General features: G+C 44.4%; 1 protein-coding gene across 1 annotated transcript in view; it reads right to left on the bottom strand.

Annotated features, from left to right (window-relative positions):
• Positions 1-18,748, bottom strand: part of LOC147458057 (ABC transporter B family member 28-like) — a 98,963-nt gene that overhangs the window by 48,412 nt on the left and 31,803 nt on the right. Inside the window, exon 3 of the mRNA XM_086512814.1 lies at positions 17,841-17,864. Coding sequence (XP_086368940.1) covers positions 17,841-17,864 — 24 coding nt within the window. The remainder of the gene's footprint in view (positions 1-17,840; positions 17,865-18,748) is intronic.

The following is an 18,748-nucleotide window of genomic DNA, read 5'->3' on the forward strand; positions in this document are numbered from 1 at the left end:
GTCTTTGAACAGCTCAGGGCCCGGACCTGGATGGTTATTTGCGAGGGGAGTGTTCATCAGCGGCTTTATGTTTCTATGTCTTGTAACATGCATATGTGAGCATGTGTTGCATTGTGATGTGCCAACCACTGAATATTCCTTATTGGGTGAGATTGCCTGGGTATGTAATTTTAGTGCATCAAGACACCCGTTAGAGATCAGCGCGGTCTGGGTGTGATGGCTAATTTTGCTACGTCGGAATATCAAGACCTCCGATCTGGAATGAGGACATACTCCTTATTGGATGAGACTTTTCTGGTAGGCCAACGACCCAGGATATCAAGAGTTCCAATTTGGAATGAGAAAATTGATTGTCCCTCGAAATGTTCCTCGGAATGGCCCTCAGAAATTTTTGAGCTAATTTGAGTTTTTTTGCAAATATGTTGTAATCGTGGACGATTACTTTCTTTCAAGAAGGGGGGATGTCACAAACTGCTGACATGTCAAGCCACTGAAGAACGGAGCCAACTTGCAGATCCCCACAGAGGCCTAAACCCTAAGAAGAAGCAGCAGAAGAAGAAGAAGTCCTACCAGCTTATGGGACCTCGTCCGATGGGGCCCAGGGGACCTAGAGACAATTACATAAAGCAGATCGCTCACGCACACTCAATCTCCTATGTAAAGACCTGATGATGTGTGGCTAGCAGCAGTACGAAGATTCTGGATTTTGCATTGGCATGATGACGTGGCAGACCGTACGAACGCCGCCCACAATTTGTGATGACATGCTGGCGTGGCAGTCGTACAGATTTCCGCAATTCACGTTGAAGGCTTTTTGCACCAGCTTTTGAGACCACATGTTTTTAGAGCTTAAAGCTTTTCATGTAACTGCTTTTCATGGCCAAGGGCCTTAAAATATGCACGCTCTCGTGTAGAGGTTGATGCTTGGCCTTTAAATATGAGCCAAGGGCTCATTCTCTAGCACGCTCCGCGTGGACGTGCAGAGGATGGAGTACCGGTTTTAAACTGAGTTCAAGCAATATAAAGAAATACCGAAACGTGCGCCAAGGTTTGGGGCCAATGCTCTCTTGGGTGGAACTCCACCACTTCCACTCTCGTGTGTCGTGCATCTCTTTCATTTCAATTGTTTATTTAGAGCTTAAAGTTGTTTCAGTCTTGTTTTCCGTTGGCAGGTGGTGCTCGTCTCGTGACAGGGGTGCCAGTCTTTGGGGCCAGTGCATCAAGGGACGAAAATCTACCATTTCATGTGAACTCTCTGCTTCTCTCTTCCTCTTTTCAAGTTCAATTCAATTGTTTGCAGTTTTCTCACGTGTTGTTGTAGAACTTCGGCTTGGAGTATCCAAGTCTATTACAATGGTATTAGAGCTCATATGATTCTTCCTCTACAAAGGATCTGATCCCCTTTTCCACAACGAGTACGGCTTCTCGCAGTTATTCCAATGCACAAGAAATTGTTTCACCGATCACCCGACTTCATGGGGATGAAGTCAACCCCCACCCTATTAAGGAATCCATAGATACCAATGGGAGTAGACCTCCCTCTGAGAAATCGGGGAAAAAGAATGGCCTGTTTTTACCACGAGATCCCGACATGATGAAGTATTGGTGTCAACGCTTGTGCCAAAAGAATGATCAAGTACTCCGAAGACCCTAACCACGTGAAGTACTTGAAGAACCACCCACTTGACGAGGTCCATTCACAGTGGCATGATGTCACCGTTTCACCTCTCAAGTCGGCGATGACGATGAAAGCACCTCCGAGTACATACAAGCAGAAGATGTATTCTCAAGAAGAGTTTGATGATGCCCTTGATTACAGGTCTGCAAACTAATGAAGACTACGCAAAGTTCTCGGAAGATAGCCGTTCAATAGATTACCCTGGTTATTTGGGTCAAAAATCTACTTTCGAGGAAGCAAGCAAATCTAAGAAGCGTGTTTGCTTTGAGAATGATCCCAGCTCATCATCTTCATCATATGACAACTAAGAGAGTTCCTCTTCCTCTGACTCCAGCAAGGAGGACAGGAAGCACCGGAAGCGGAGAAAGACTCAAAAGGACAAGAAAAGCAAGAAGACCAAGAAGAGCAGATCCCACAAGAACTCTCAAAAGCATGGGAAACATTCTGACAATTCTGACGAGGACACCTCATCCTTTGACAACTCTGACTCGGACGAGCCAATGTATGGGAAGAAGAGAAGACATTTGCACCGTTTGAACCAATATGACCATCTCTAGGAAAAGGGCAAGAAAACCAAGGATTTCAAGGAGGGTGGGCAAGCACTTAAGTTTGATACATTTTCAAGCTACAAGGACACCCATTGAGCCCTTGCATTCATACAACAATTCGACATCGTCTTTTCGGGAGGCCATTTCTCAAATCGCTCCAAAGTCTAAAGAGCGTTGTCTTACTTGAAAGGGAACGCCCAAACATGGCGGTCTACCCTACTATTGCACATTGAAGCACCTAGCAAATGGTTGAAATGCAAACACGTCTTCACTTCCGCATGGCTTACAGAAGAGTATGAAGAGGACTTGAGTATGAAGAGGATTTCATTACGGCTTGAAATCAACTGAGGATGACAAAGGAAGATACCTTGGACACTTATTGCCAGAGGTTTTGGGATACTTTTCTACCAGTCTCTTCTTTTTAAAAAATCACCTTCAAGCGACAACTTCTAACGAGCCCACAATTGCCTCATGGAGTGTGAAGATATTATCCAAAGTACATCGATCATGTACAAAACCTGTCTGTGAAGTATGGATGAGATCGGGCAAATAGGTTTTCAAGCACCACATACTAATCTTTCGAGCAAAGATCTCATACATGGAGGACATAAGAGTGATCGGTCTCCATTGTCAGAGGGACGATGCATCTCCACCTTTCGATAATAAGAGAAATGAGTCCCGAGCACATAGGAGCAGGCATCTCTTCTCTGCCGAATATGTGTTGTAAGCCAGAAAGCATAACGGGGCTGAGTACATCCCAAAATTGCAAGAAAAAATGTCGAGCCAACCCATCCTCTTAAGGACAAGATGCACCATCTACGCCAACCATTGTGTCATGCATCTCTTGCATAGAGAAGGGGACTAGTAAAGTGTGGCACATAACCTCTGTAACCACAGGCTGAACATGAGACCAAACCTCTTCTCTAGCATGCAAAAACATCATCAGTCAACTGATCTGCAATAAACAAATAATATGAAGCTATGTCAAGGACCTCATCAAGTTCCGAGTGCAACCTGTCTACAGAATCTCATAAAACCCTAATAGAAGTCCCTTCGGGACACTCTGGAAGTGCGTAAACAAATCCTTATTTATTCATCCTATCCGCTTTAGATATCCATGTTGATACTGAAGCATGAAAGAATGAACCACTCGAGGTGCATAATGCTATGTGATGTGCCCGCGTATGCTGCATCTCAATCCAAATGGCTGACAAAGTGGTGGATGTAGGAGAAGATTTTGTTGGCCCAGAACGTGAGCACAACGAGCCTTTCATATGGTCTAGAGAGTGATGTTGTAGATCACAGTGAAAATTGTATCCCGTTGATAAAAGTCCAATTGTGTCCTGCATCTAGAATCATCTGTAGGGTGCACAATCTATAGCCTAAGGTAGTAAGCATGACGACTGGATTTGTCGACAAGCCCTGGAAACAGATGTGACCCCAGAAATTGCAAAATCCATACAATTGCCCCCTACATCACGAACCCATCATGTACGCCCACTATAATCAACAAACAACAAACTGCCCTCCACAAGCTGAGCATATGGACAAACCCAAAAAGACTCAGGGTGTGAAGTACATCTCCAACCAGTCAGATCATGACCACAGATCATGACCAATGACTGCAGTCCAAGTGCCACCAGGCAATCTTGCATGCACTATCATCCACATGAAATAGCATATCCTGCCGCCGCTGATCCTGAGGACCTAGATGCATAACCAAAATTGTCGCTGGAAAGCAAGGTAGACTCGCTAGTCCTGCCATACCTCTGACCATCGTGGAAGGTGAGGTCGGTGTCATGCCCGCAAAATAAGTCTCCTCTGTAGAGAGACAATGTACTCGAAAAAGGAAAGAGGGGCCCCATCAACCTACAAAGATGGCCACTACCACTTACCACAATCCCAGTCCAACTCAACTACAGGCTTTCCCAACCAAATCCACAATCTTCATAGTGGCGCCTCCTCTGTAGTGAAAGCAGGGTCAACGCAAGAACGCCTCTTGAAAGAGCCTACCACTCTAGTCTCTCACAGACTGCCAATTTGCATCTAGCTACTAATAGGTGGCACCTCACCTTGAAACTCTAGTCTGGTGTGATGGCCATGATGACCAATCTCTACAATGCTAAACACCAAAGACCCCTGTTGTTCAACAATCGGGTCTCCAGTGTGAGGGTCAACACCCACCAACCCTAAGGAGAAGAAAAATAGTATGTCTCCCAATGTAGGCATCACAGTCACTGCGAATAGCCTCATCGATCTCTATCATACAGGCAACAAACCCTCTACCAATCCCGTAGGTAGCACCAATGACATGTGCGCCAACCAAGGAAAGCATCTGACCAATGGCATAAAGAACCTGTCAAACCCTCATCGCATTTAGCCAAGTCAATGTGTGTCCTTCCGCCTAGTTGACGCCCCTCTGAATCTATCAGATATGCATTAGAAACAAGTGGCTGCCTTGCTACCTCCACTACAGAAGAAGGTGGGTGTCTAATTGAGGCAAAGCGCAATTCTTTCCAACTTTGCTGCAAGCAGCACATAAATGGCGCCAAAAGAGATGTACCCAAGGTACATCTATGAAGATGAATCTAATAGTCGGGCACCAAGCACCAAGCACCAGCAGTATCCACCCACCCAAAACGACGAGAGGCACATGACAAAGCATGGTGCAGAAACTATTTCCAAGGCTCAGCCCCAGGAAACGATCCACGTACTCTGAGCTTGGCTGGCAATGCCTTGCTCTGCATCTCCGAATCAATAATCCCAAGCCTCCCTCCTCTCTAGGCAGCATAACTGTGTCTTAATGAACTTGTGGCTGTGTGTCAATAGAGCCATCTAAGCCACACTTCACAGAAGTTGCACATTGGGAGCCTCAACCGTGCCATGATGCCAAAGTGAAGAGTCATGCACGATGTGGTGAACCAAGTTGTCGCAAGAAGAACCTCATTGACCACAAGGGCTCTGCCAACCAAAGACAAATGCAAGGAAGACCAATGGCAAAGTTTCCATCTTGATAGATTGTAAAACTGACTGAAATGCTGCTCAACTAACATCCCAATGGCAAAGTTTCCATCTTAATAGACTGTAAAACTGAGCCCTGGCTCAATTTGCTGCTCAGCTGATATATCAATGCCAACATGAAAACCCAAATATTTGCAAGTCTATCCACTGGGTAGCCAAGTGAAATTAGACTATATATATATATATATATATATATATATATATATATATATATACAGAGGTCGTTGTAGAAGTGGTCCTAAGTCTTTGCGAGACTTAGACTTACCAAGCAACTTATACTGATTTGTGAGTCCCAATCTTTCAATTGACATCTTTATAGGTTGCTCGGCTTCATTTTTAACAAAGTTTTGGAAACATCTAATTTCCATTCAGAGGGGGATTCCACTTCCTGCACGATCTCTGGTAGAGATCCTTGGGAAGTGGGATCAACCTTCATTGCTATATTCTGGCCTTTCTCAGTAGATTTTTCATTACATAGATACCCAATATTATAGACTGATGGAAGACATGTATTAACAGTCCGAACTATAATTCTATAAGCTATTTGTAAACGATCATATTGATATTTCAAGTCTAAACCATTAGTTTTAATTACTAGAGAGACTATCTCACTAAAATACCTATCTGTTAGACTAACAAGGAAGTTAGGATAGCATTCAATGTATATAGGTCCATTAGATAGACTACCCTGAATTATACTAATGGTCTGATCTTGGAGGTTCCTATGTCGGGTATCTAAGAGAGCCCCGATACATGATACATTCAATCCTTGTCTAAATAAAGAAACTATACCAATAGCTATATAACCAATATGTACAAACTGATGTCCTTTACTCAGAGCCTTTGCTCGGAACTCTTCAAGTTCTTGGAACAGATGTATGACGTGATTGTCAGCATCACTGTCTTTGACAGTCAATTTTCCATGGGTTTCATGGAACAAAGTATGAGCAGATAGGGTAAATACCTTATGATATTTGTAGATCTGATTGGTATTTACTTTCGGAAGACTCCACTTGCCAGAGGGGTTCTGCTCTTCAACTTCCAAACTGTTGGAGATAGCTTCTTGAAAGAAAATACGATCATGGCCATTGTTGAAATTAATTGTTGCCTTTAGAGAATGAAAGCCCTTCTAATGTCAATGAACTCCGGATATGCCGAAACACTACACAGTGGGGTATTGAGAGACTTATCACGCCTGTGGAAAGCCTATGTCTAAGCGGCACACAAAGCCTAAGCGACGGCTGAAAGAGGCAGTTTGCTCTCACCAAAGATGTAGGGAGTCCTCACGAGCACTCACGATTTCTCTCAGTTTCTCTCACGGTTAATCAACAATAATAACAGGTTTTGGCTCTGATACCAATTTACGCGGAAGCACAAGATGAAGCAGACAGCATACAGAAGTTGATCAATTAACGCAGAGACAGTATGAGAACGTAGAGACAGTATAAGAGTTACAGAAAGATAAAGTATATTGCTACTCAGGAGATTACAATAGACTCAGGTGTGGTGGTAATGGACGCCCTTGTGAAGTTGCAAGGCCTCGGTTATATAGACGATTGAGCACTTGCGTGAAAGATACAACAGCATCTAGTAAGTGCGTCTCATAGTGTGATTGAGACATAAAGGGGTGAGTGCTCGAGAAAGTAGAGAGTCTTTATTCGTTTTGCTAGACTCAGTGCTTATGTCACTTTTTATTATGTGGAGTGGTGTCATGCCGGATGTCATCTTTAAGTACTTTTTTATCCCCTTTGACTCTTGACAAAAGGTCAGTGATATTATTTTTAATTCCTGGGACATATTCATAAGTGACGTCAAAATTACTTAACTTATAATCCCATCGATAGATCCGGGCATTGCCGACTTTTCCTGCATTTTTCTCTTTAAGAAATTTATCGAAGTGCTTTAAGTCACTTCTGAGGATGAAAGCATGGCTGATGAGAAATAGCCGAAAAGCTAAAACAGTGTTCACGCCAGCAAGTAGTTCCTTCTGTATAGAGTGATACCTTGTTTCTGTATCACTAAATCTGCCTGATGCCCATCGGCAAATGATAGGATCGTCATTTTCGGTCTCACAAAGTATCCCTCCCCAAGCTTCTTCGGAAGCATCCGAATAAACAACCAGAGGTTTATCTGTAGGGATTTTTAGTGGAGGTAGATTTAAACAAACTTGTTTGATTGTCCGGATTGCAAGGGTTACCCTGTCATGCCAGAAAAAATGCCTACTTCTATCCAACTCTTTAAAAATTAATAAATCTTTTGCAAGTTGAAGGTATTGAGGGGTAATCCACTGTAAACAACCCACAAAAGATTGTAATTCTTTTCGAGTTTGATTTAAAAAGTGGTTTCTAGCAGTTTAAGATTCGACCAGAAGATAGGGCAAAGACAAGCTTTGTAGTTCCTCAAGGAATGTTCCAATGGAATGTCTTGCCAATGGGACTGAAGCCAGCACCTTCTCTATGTCAGGAAAGGATTGAACGTATCTTTGCAGACTGCACGAAATTTGTGTTGCTTTATATTGATGACATATTGATCTACTCAAAGGATGTTAAAAGTCATGTCCAGCATTTGACAGATTTCATTGCTAAATTACAAAATACAGGACTGGTGCTTAGCCTGAAGAAAATGGAAATCTGCCAAGCAAAGGTATCCTTTCTAGGAGTTGAAATTTTTGCAGGTCAAATCAAGATGCAAGAGCATGTATTGCAGAAGATTACTCAATTTCCTGATCAATTGTCCACTCGAAAAGAATTACAATCTTTTGTGGGTTGTTTACAGTGGATTGCCCCTCAATATCCTCAACTTGCAAAAGATTTATTAATTTTTTAAGAGTTGGATAGAAGCAGGCATTTTTTCTGGCATGACGGGCTAACCCTTGCAGTCCGGACAATCAAACAAGTTTGTTTAAATCTACCTCCACTAAAAATCCCTACAGATAAACCTCTGGTTGTTTATTCGGATGCTTCCGAAGAAGCTTGGGGAGGGATACTTTGTGAGACCGAAAATGACGATCCTATCATTTACCGATGGGCATCAGGCAGATTTAGTGATACAGAAACAAGGTATCACTCTATACAGAAGGAACTACTTGATGGCGTGAACACTGCTTTAGCTTTTCGGCTATTTCTCATCGGCCATGCTTTCATCCTCAGAAGTGACTTAAAACACTTCGATAAATTTCTTAAAGAGAAAAATGCAGGAAAAGTTGGCAACGCCCGGATCTATCGATGGGATTATAAGTTAAGTCATTTTGACGTCACTTATGAATATGTCCCAGGAATTAAAAATAATATCGCCGACCTTTTGTCAAGAGTCAAAGGGGATGAAAAAGTACTTAAAGATGACATCCAGCATGACACCACTCCACAGAATAAAAAGTGACATAAGCACTGAGTCTAGCAAAACGAATAAAGACTCTCTACTTTCTCGAGCACTCACCCCTTTATGTCTCAATCACACTATGAGACGCACTTACTAGATGCTGTTGTATCTTTCTCGCAAGTGCTCAATTGCCTATATAAGCGAGGCCTTGCAACTTCACAAGGGCATCCTATACCACCACACCTGAGTCTATTGTAATCTCCTGAGTAGCAATATAGTTCTGCTTTCTGTAACTCTTATACTGTCTCTGCGTTCCCAAGACACTGTACTAGAGTCACACATGGATGTAACCTTTTGGTCATGGGTCATTTTTGCCTTTTGAAGACGTTAATATAACATTTCATCTCTCTCTCTCTCTCTCTCTCTCTCTCTCTCTCTCTCTCTCTCTCTCTCACACAATAAAAGTGGGGTTTTTTCCCTTTGCATTACAAAAAATCGACCATCCATCCATATACAAGAAATATGGGAAAAACCTGAGAGATGTACAATGAAAAATCCCATAACAAACCACACGATACACCTGAGGATAAAGATACTCGAATCAAGTGGTGCAATGTAGCTATCTGGATAGTGATCAAGTATACAGAAATCTGCCCAAAGGTCTGTCCACCTCGGGCCATGTAGCCAAAACCACAAAGTTCAAATGATGTGTATCTGACTGATATTAAGCATCCGCTATAAAAACCTCCAGTAGAAGCTCACATAAGCCAAGAGAATGTAAAACCCCTTGGCCACGCCTCCAAAATCATCCACATACACTCTAACATTTACCGATGATATACCCCAAAAAAGGATGTGGATCTGTGGGCACAACCAGACTGTAACTGTTGGGAATATTGGGCTTTGTCCTATGATGGGTGTGTCTCTCCTCTATCCTACTGGGATGCACGCGTGGCACAGAACCATGTGGTAGCATGTGAAAAAGGTACCTATAGGTGTGGGTATCCATGGGGGTCATTACTAGAGGGTATGGGCTCACCTACAGTTAGTTAATGGCCTCCTAAGGTGCCTTGAAAAGTCACCCACGAGTTTGCAACTTGTATGGGCTGATTTGGAAGCCTTGTATGAAGTCATCAGTGATGTCAAAGAAGCACCCTAGCTTAGCTCTATATAATGAGCTCTTTTGTACACTCTTTAAGTTCGATCAATAAATCTAGTTTTGTGTCTACGTTTTACTCTATCTCTATTGTTTAATTAGCATCATCATTATCATGTTAACACCATGAATGGTTCTCTTATCCATCCTCCCTAAACTCTACAAGTGGTATCAAAGCTTAGGTTGGGGTGCAATTGAGTTTAAGCACTTTCTCTCCTAATCACACTAACTACTTCTAGATCGATTGCTGTAGCATATTATATCATTAATAAACTCTCCCCCTAATCACCACTTGAGATATGAGCATGCTCCACTATCCATGGTGATTAGGCGAGAGATAGAGCCAATTTCTTGGGCGTTGCTTTGATGGATTTTTCATTTGCATTAAATATAGGCTGGAGCAGGACTAGGAGACCCTTCAAGTGGTTTCTACTACCATACTTGGACTGGTTGAGGCTATCGTACATAGGCAAAAATGCCACATATCTGAGCACCCAACCCAGCCAATACAGGAGTTGGGCAGAAAGATGGCTTTCTATAGAGAGCATCTTCTCCAACTAACAGAGGATGGATACGTGGACCGGCCTATATGGACACTCATTTATCCTATGAGATATGATGTGCTATTGGTCAGATGCGCACATCATCACATCAGCTAAAGATTGAGACTGGCAAATTTAGGAGAGTACGAGCAAAGGCCAGGAATTGCCAGTTGTGTCATATAGAGCCAGAGATAAGAGTTACATCACATTTGTCATTGTCCAGTATACTATGAGATACGAAGCCACTTTCAAGTTTCATTGTCTATTCAGAGAGGGCTTTGGACCGCTAGCTAGAGTCATGAGATATCATGATCAAAGATGCCTTGGGTTGTGCTAGAGCTGCGCAGACACAGGGAGAGTTTCTTGAGGAGATCAGGTAGTGGGAGACATTCACAGAGGGAGATCACTAACTTCTTTAGAGCAGGGACTCGGTAGCCAGATGAGCATGTTTTACAACAAACTTCAGAGCCCACTTATACCCAGAGGTTTATTAGTTGACAGAGCATTGAGCTCGGGAGAGCTAGACGCCCACGTCTACAAGGGGGACCACGACATCGACGAAGGCTTCATCAGAGAATGAGGACTATTCTAGCACGACATGAAGGACGTCGTGTACGGCTATTTACAGAGGCGGACTTTGACAAAGCTCTTCAGCGAACGACCGATGCGATACTTTCTCAGACAACGCCCGATGCCAGATATCCTCGGGCATTCATGATGATGATGATTTTAGTTTTCCACTTTACTTCATTTTTATTTTTGTACCCAAACATTGTATTAGATCCACCAAGATTGTATCAATTTGGTCTCATAGGTCGTTTTGGCCTTTTGAAGACGTTTAATATAACATTTCATTTCATTCATCTCTCTCTCTCTCTCTCTCTCTCTCTCTCTCTCTCTCTCTCTCTCTCTCTCTCTCTCTCATTTCATTCCATTCCATTTCACTTTAGCTCTGTTCAATTTCAGTTTTCAGTCTTTTATAGACATTGTATCAGATTCACCATTTGTAAACTCTTTTGTCTCATAGGTCACTTCCTTTTGAAGAAGTTAATATATCATTCATTTCATCTCTCTCTCTCTCTCTCTCTCTCTCTCTCTCTCTCTCTCTCTCTCTCTCTCTCTCTCTCTCTCTCTCTCTCTCTCTCTCTCTCTCTCTCTCTCTATGTCACGCGTTGGTGACGCGCCCAGCCCTTTGCTCTAAGGCGCCCAACTTCGCGCCCTCTGCTCTCTCTCTCTATGTCACGCGCAGGCACACAAAAGCAAGGTCTCCGACTGAACCCCCCCCCCCCCCCCCCCCCCCCCCCCCCCCAGCACACAAAGGGCAGCCAATGCTGGTGCAGACCAGGGAGGTGAAGAACACGAGAAAAAGGGACCTTAAACTGGTAGGGAGCAGGGCAGGTTGGGCAGCTCACAGGTGGGCTGAGGCAATTTTAGCTACAGATACAGACCGAAATGGAAGCAAAACTGGAGACTGGAGAAGCTCGAAAAAGCCATGGACAAGGCGATGAAGGATTACAAGAAGACGGTTGATAGTAACATCAACACGATCAATCGGGACCTTCTAGCCCGCATTGCAAAGTTGGAGGTTGACACGGAAGAGTGGAAGAAGGAGAAGCTTGCCATGCAAGCGGAGATGGAAGGATGGAGGATCAAGAAGGTGGGGATGCAAGAGGAGATCAACCTCCTCAAAGCCAAAGCAGAAAGTATGGAGGAGAAAGAAGATGGAGAGATTATGGAATTGGAGAAGGAAGCTTTAAGAGAAGAAAAGCGCTCACTGAAACAATGGAAGAGAAGATAGAGGCCAAGAGAGAAGGATGGGTGGAGGTAATCAAGAAGAAGATGAAGGCGGAGGTCAAAGAGGAGGTCAAAGAAGAGACTAAAGGAGAGCGCAAGCTTGAAGGAACACTATTGGTGAATGCCACCATAGAAGAAGAGCAGATGCGGCAAGCTCGGAAACTCAATGTGAGAGTAACCAAGCTCAAGGAGACAACCGCCGAAAACAATGGGAAAGAGTTATATACAAAGCTTGGATATGTAGATACCCCGTCCCTTTGTGAGTGCATGGTGGGTAGGGAGAGACCCTACCAAGAGAGCACTCATGTTACAATTAACTAACCTAGAAGCAAAAATGGCCTTTATGAAAAAAAGAGTGGCGCTCAAGGCATTGGAGGGAGACCTTATCTATGTAGATGATGACCTCACCATACTTCAAGTGAAACATAGACAAACATGCATGCCTAAGATAAAAGAATTGAGGAAAGAGGGGAAGAAGGTATTCTACCGAGATGGCCCGATCTTTGTGGACGGAAAACCCCTCGCATAGAGGTTCATGGCCTATGAGATGATGCTAAAGGATGTGCCTACAGAGCTGCACATTGCAATTTGGAACTGTAACGGGGCCATATGGACACACCCAAGACGGCTAGAGGAGGTGATGGAGAGACATGACATATTGCTACTTACAGAGACACATCAAAGCCCGGAAAGAGGGTTACCTAGAGTGGAGGGGTACCAGTGGGAGTCAGCTTACAGGAAGACCATGCGGCAGAGTACGGCACGAGGATCAGGAGGAATAGCTATGCTACTTAAGAGTGGGATGCAAGGACGAGTCCAGGTGGTGGCCCGTGACCTCGGGGCGAGGTACATGTGGATTAGGTTACAGTTATCTGAGGCTCGGATGCTCTACATTGCGCTATGCTACTTCTCTCCCAGAGGATCGAGATATGCCACACGTGGAGAGGACACTTCTACTATTGCGAAAGAGGAGGAGGAGACCACCTTAGTAGCGGCAGCAATGGGTGACTCCCCATAGTCAGTCCTCTCGGAGGACATCTTACAGTACTCCACGCAAGGTGAGGTGCTCCTGATGGGGGAGGGACTTTAATGCCCGAACACAGAGCAGGCAATGTGAGATATATGACATGGAGGACCCAGAGATGATGCTTGCTCTAGAGGCAGAGGAGGCAGGAGCCATTCGGCTCTCTGCCGATACAGGACCATATAGCACCAGATATGGGCACCACTTACTAGAGCTCGGCACCTGACACCATCTCGTTATTTATAACGGGATCAAGGTAGCTAGGACGTAGTGTCGGTACAAATTCGGTACGTAAGGTACGTAGTACAAAATGGATTGAGTTTTTAGGTACGTAAAAATTCGTCCTTTTTTTCAAAAAGCCTAAAACTGAGGTACTTCATACCTTTACTTATGCATTCACCAAGACTTCAAATAAAGACTAGAGTCCACGACTCTAAGGGAACAATGAAAACACAAAGCTAATCAGTGTCTACAGCCAAACAGTGTCAAAAGTCTCATGTCATGGTCTCATAAAACTAAGAGCATAAAAAAAAGTACATAATGATAATCCAAGGCTGAAGTATGATGTCTTGACTCTAATAAGTTCTGCAAACCTCACAATGCACGATCTTTTTTCTTTGAAAAAAAGCATCCGTACGTATCCCTATCCATACGTATTGATCTATACTGTATGGGTGTACTGTATGGACCTATCCGTACGTTGTACGGATGCAACCTTGAACGGGATGCCACAGTGGCCCGGCTCCGGTGCACTGACTTGCTTCCCTTTGGGAGGAGGCGGCAGTACAATAGATTATGTCCTGTGGTCCAGAGAGACAACACGGGTAGTGACCTCTTTTACCGTCCCACCTTGCCCGATCGGAGCAGACTATACATTCCTCTCTTTATCTCTAGCGGGACCACCCAGCACATCTCCTCCATCTAGAGGCACACCCCATACCACTGTCTACTTCACACAGGACCTGGCGGACATTTATGCTCATCATGTCTATGATGGCTTACTTCACATGGATCCCACAGCACCCCTGAGTACACTCACTACACAGCTCTCTTCGTTGCTACACACGGCAGCCACTAGCAGCTTCCCACATCACACACATACAGGCCACACAGTGAGATCTGAGACTATGCCCCAGAACCGATGGTCTGATGATGAGTGCAAGGCGCTCTACAGGCGCCTCCGCACACAGCAGGCATTAGGAGCGATCACCCAAAGGGACGCCAGACGACAAATGCGGCATCTTACACGCCACAAGCGGCAGACATACGAGGAGGCTCAGTATTGGGATCTATATCATTTATTCATGAGCAGAGATGCAGCCACAGCTTGGCGCAGGATTAGGGAGCCTCGCCCCCCTACTCCCATAGAGGACCCACAGATATGGCATACTTATACAGAGAGCCTCTACCATGTCCCCCATCAGCCACCACTGATACCGCCGCAACTAGAGCCTCGCCCCTACACATTGACTTTCTTCACTGCACATGATAGAGAGAGCTATTCGACACCTATAGCATGGGAGATCGTCAGATCATACAGGTATACACAGTGAGCACATTATATATGCAGCCGATACACTTGCTCCTTTTATTGCTTGCCTGTTTAATAGGGCACTCGCAGAGGACTTCCCAGCTGAGTGGACCATGCATACTATAGCACCTATCCACAAAGCTGGGGACATGACGGACCCAAACAACTACAAGACGATTATGATTGGCCACACATTGGCCAAACTCTATGGTGCAGTGATGGAAGCGGAGTTGAGTACTTATGCAGAGAGAGAGGGGCTACGCGCTCATAGCCAGGCCGGCTTTAGATGAGCCTTCTCCACCATCGATCACATTTTCACGTTGCGTTGTCTGATTGACCAGGCAAAAGCACGAAAGAGGAAATTCTATTGCTGCTTTGTGGATTTCCGCAAAGCCTTCGACACAGTGCCGAGTGAGCGACTCTTCCAAAGACTTCAGTCATTGGGGATACCAGCTGAGATGACTTGGGGGATCTATGCATTGTATGAGCAAGTACTGGGGCGAGTATGATGCCCAAGAGGCCTATCTGAACCATTGCTAGCACCATTGGTGTGAAGCAAGGGTGCCCACTCTCACCTACTCTATTTGGGCTCTACATCGACGAGGTAGCTGATTTTATCATACGGGGAGGAGGCAGTGGGGTTGACATCTCAGGTACACTTGTTCGCATTATGCTATATGCTGATGATATCATTTTAGTGTCCGAGTCACAGGAGGGACTTCAGCTACATCTACAGGCCTTAGATGACTTCTGTGCACAGAGGGGGCTAACAGTGAACCTTGGGAAAACTATGGCTATGATATTTTATACCTCTGGGCAGGTTCGACGATAGACGACTCTCACTCTCACAAGAGGTCAGGTCGAGGTGGTGGACTCCTATGTACACCTGGGGATCACATTTGCTAGCACACCAGGGCACTTTTCTATGGCCCGCACAGCCAGAGATAGATTGACACAAGGAGATGCTTCTTTGGCCATGCTTGAGCGACACTGCCATCAGGCACACTTTCAAGAGCCCCACACAAAGGGGTGGCTATTCGATACTCTGATTACACCAGCATTGATGTATGCAGCGGTAGTATGGGCACCCGGACTCTAAGATTACTCTTGGACACACCTCAGATCTTGATGCTCTCATGGGTGATCCATAGCAAGCCTTCTGTACCACTTGACATTGTTAGAGCAGAGTTTGCTGCACCACCCATGCTCGTAGAGGCTCTCTTTCAGGTTTGCTGCTTTATCCATCGGATGCAAGATATGGACCAAGACATATTATCACGCAGAGCTTTTGAGGCATCCAGACAGTTAGCTGAGACCGGTGACACAGGATCATGGTATGCGGAGATGATACAGCTACTGACGCCCTGCGGCGGCTGGGATATAGATCATTTACCACCTCTCCAGTATGATCCCCATGCTCCACATTTGCAGCTCTCACATAGTGAGAGGAACACAGTTATGCGACAAGACCTATTGCAGCGCTATATGACGCGGACATGGATCACCCCTCCCGAGCCCTTGCCCACGAAGATGCTATACTATAGAGTTTGCTGGCGACAGTCACAGCTCACTGACATTTTCCAAAGATTTATACCAGTGCCGTCTCCAACACAGGGGGGGTTTTACACTTCAGCGGGCTGAGGACCTCCGAGCCTGACGAGCTACTGACGCGCTGCGGCTGGGATATAGATCATTTACCACCTCTCCAGTATGATCCCCATGCTCCACATTTGCAGCTCTCACATAGTGAGAGGAACACAGTTATGCGACAAGACCTATTGCAGCGCTATATGACGCGGACATGGATCACCCCTCCCGAGCCCTTGCCCACGAAGATGCTATACTATAGAGTTTGCTGGCGACAGTCACAGCTCACTGACATTTTCCAAAGATTTATACCAGTGCCGTCTCCAACACAGGGGGGGTTTTACACTTCAGCGGGCTGAGGACCTCCGAGCCTGACGAGCTACTGACGCGCTGCGGCTGGGATATAGATCATTTACCACCTCTCCAGTATGATCCCCATGCTCCACATTTGCAGCTCTCACATAGTGAGAGGAACACAGTTATGCGACAAGACCTATTGCAGCGCTATATGACGCGGACATGGATCACCCCTCCCGAGCCCTTGCCCATGAAGATGCTATACTATAGAGTTTGCTGGCGACAGTCACAGCTCACTGGCTTTTTCCAAAGATTTATACCAGTGCTGTCTCCGACACAGGGGGGGGTTTACACTTCAGCGGGCTGAGGACCTCAGATTCAGACGGAGACCGCGAGCACCAAGTTACAGGACCCCTAGATCACATCAAGGGGAGATTATAGTGATTCGGGCCACGCATCATCGTCATATCCAGGCCATGGGATTTTTACCTCGCCATCACCTATGTATCAGATAATACACCCCCACTATGGTACTGGATGGAGCTAGATAGGTATGCATTACATTCTTGTATACCCTACGCATGTAGGTTGCATATTGAGCCTTAGCAGTAGGGCTCCATCCACCATCCACTACATCACACCAGCAGCTCGGTACTTACTCTACCTCTTTTCATGTTGTTAACAGAAGATTCGAGCCATACTCTCTCGACATCCAGAGTGCAGATGAGGATGGATCCTCACCATTTCTTCCATCTTTGTTTCACACACTGTTACATCCAGTTTACCGGGTACCTATTGTATCAGCTGCTACACCCACGTAGTTTTAGATTGTAGTAGTAGTAGTAGTATTTTGTTCCACTTCTAGTTCTTTTCTAGTTCTTTTGTACACAGACATGGTATTAGATTCACTATTTTGTAACTGATTGGTCTCATAGGTCATTTTGGCCTTTTGAAGACGTTAATATAACATTTCATTTCATTTCATTTCTCTCTCTCTCTCTCTCTCTCTCTCTCTCTCTCTCTCTCTCTCTCTCTCTCTCTCCAAAACAAAAGAACTAAGTAGTAGCCCAGCCCAGCAAGAAAGCGTGTTTTGATTTTCGACCTTTGTGTCATGTTCATGACACTATGCAAAGTCTTTTTTACTTTAGCTGCCTACTTGGGTCCAAATCACAAATTCGACCTTGGCGTATGAATTGAAATACACATTATACATGATCTTTTTATTCTTTTTCCTCACATTGAGATTTCCCACCACAAAAAAGTATTACTTCAAGAAATTGTTTTTGTGCCAAAGGGTTTGAGTGTGTAAAGGGGAGAAAGGATTAAAATCAATAACCAACATACCTTGTGGCGATCAAAAAACTCCACCTGCATAAAATCGTAACACAAGAAATACATCAATAGTTTACACCAAAACCTCACAAAGTATTTAAATCCAACTTAGCAATTGTTTGAAAGCATGCTCACGGCAACACTTTTACGGCAATTTATTGGCCACAAACATTATAGAGCCTTGGAAATTGTGGAGTTATTTAAATTATGGCAAACAGTATTGTTTTGGACTTTGGCCAAGAAGCCACACACACACATGCGCACACCCACACACACCTATTTAATTAAACAACTTTGGACACTACTCAGTTTCATGCCATCCTCGCCTATGGCCACGCATGTAACAATACACGTGTACGTAGATATACATATGATTTTCATCTCACTTGTGAGAGGATAATGTCATTGTGACACTGCATTTTCAATTATTTAAGCGAAATAGTTAAAATGGGAATTTACTTTGTTGAAGATTCCATTTATAGATGTTTCTTTGGAGGTTTCTGAAGCATTTTTGTGCTCCAAGGCTTCGAGGTTTCTCATGTGGAGCACAGCTATCTAGTTTACTATGCTTAAGTAGGCAAAAAAAGGAAGGGTTCGTGTTTTCTCATGTGGAACACGCCTATCTAGTTTACTATGCCTATAAATGCAAAAAATGACAATTTACTTGTATTCTATCTGGTTGATCACCATTGATTGGCAAGGGTGTGTAAGATTGCGCATGTGTAGAAGAGAGAGAGAGAGAGAGAGAGAGAGAGAGAGAGAGATGAAATGAAATGAAATGTTATATTAACGTCTTCAAAAGGCCAGAATGACCTATGAGACCAAACTGATACAAAAGTGGTGAATCTGTTACAATGTCTGGGTACCTTAGTACTAAAGTACTAAGTGTGAAAAGTGTGAAAGTGTGAAAATAAATGTGA

Source organism: Adiantum capillus-veneris, chromosome 5 (assembly GCF_014529385.1).
Source record: "Adiantum capillus-veneris isolate H3 chromosome 5, ASM1452938v2, whole genome shotgun sequence".
Lineage (NCBI taxonomy): Eukaryota > Viridiplantae > Streptophyta > Polypodiopsida > Polypodiales > Pteridaceae > Adiantum > Adiantum capillus-veneris.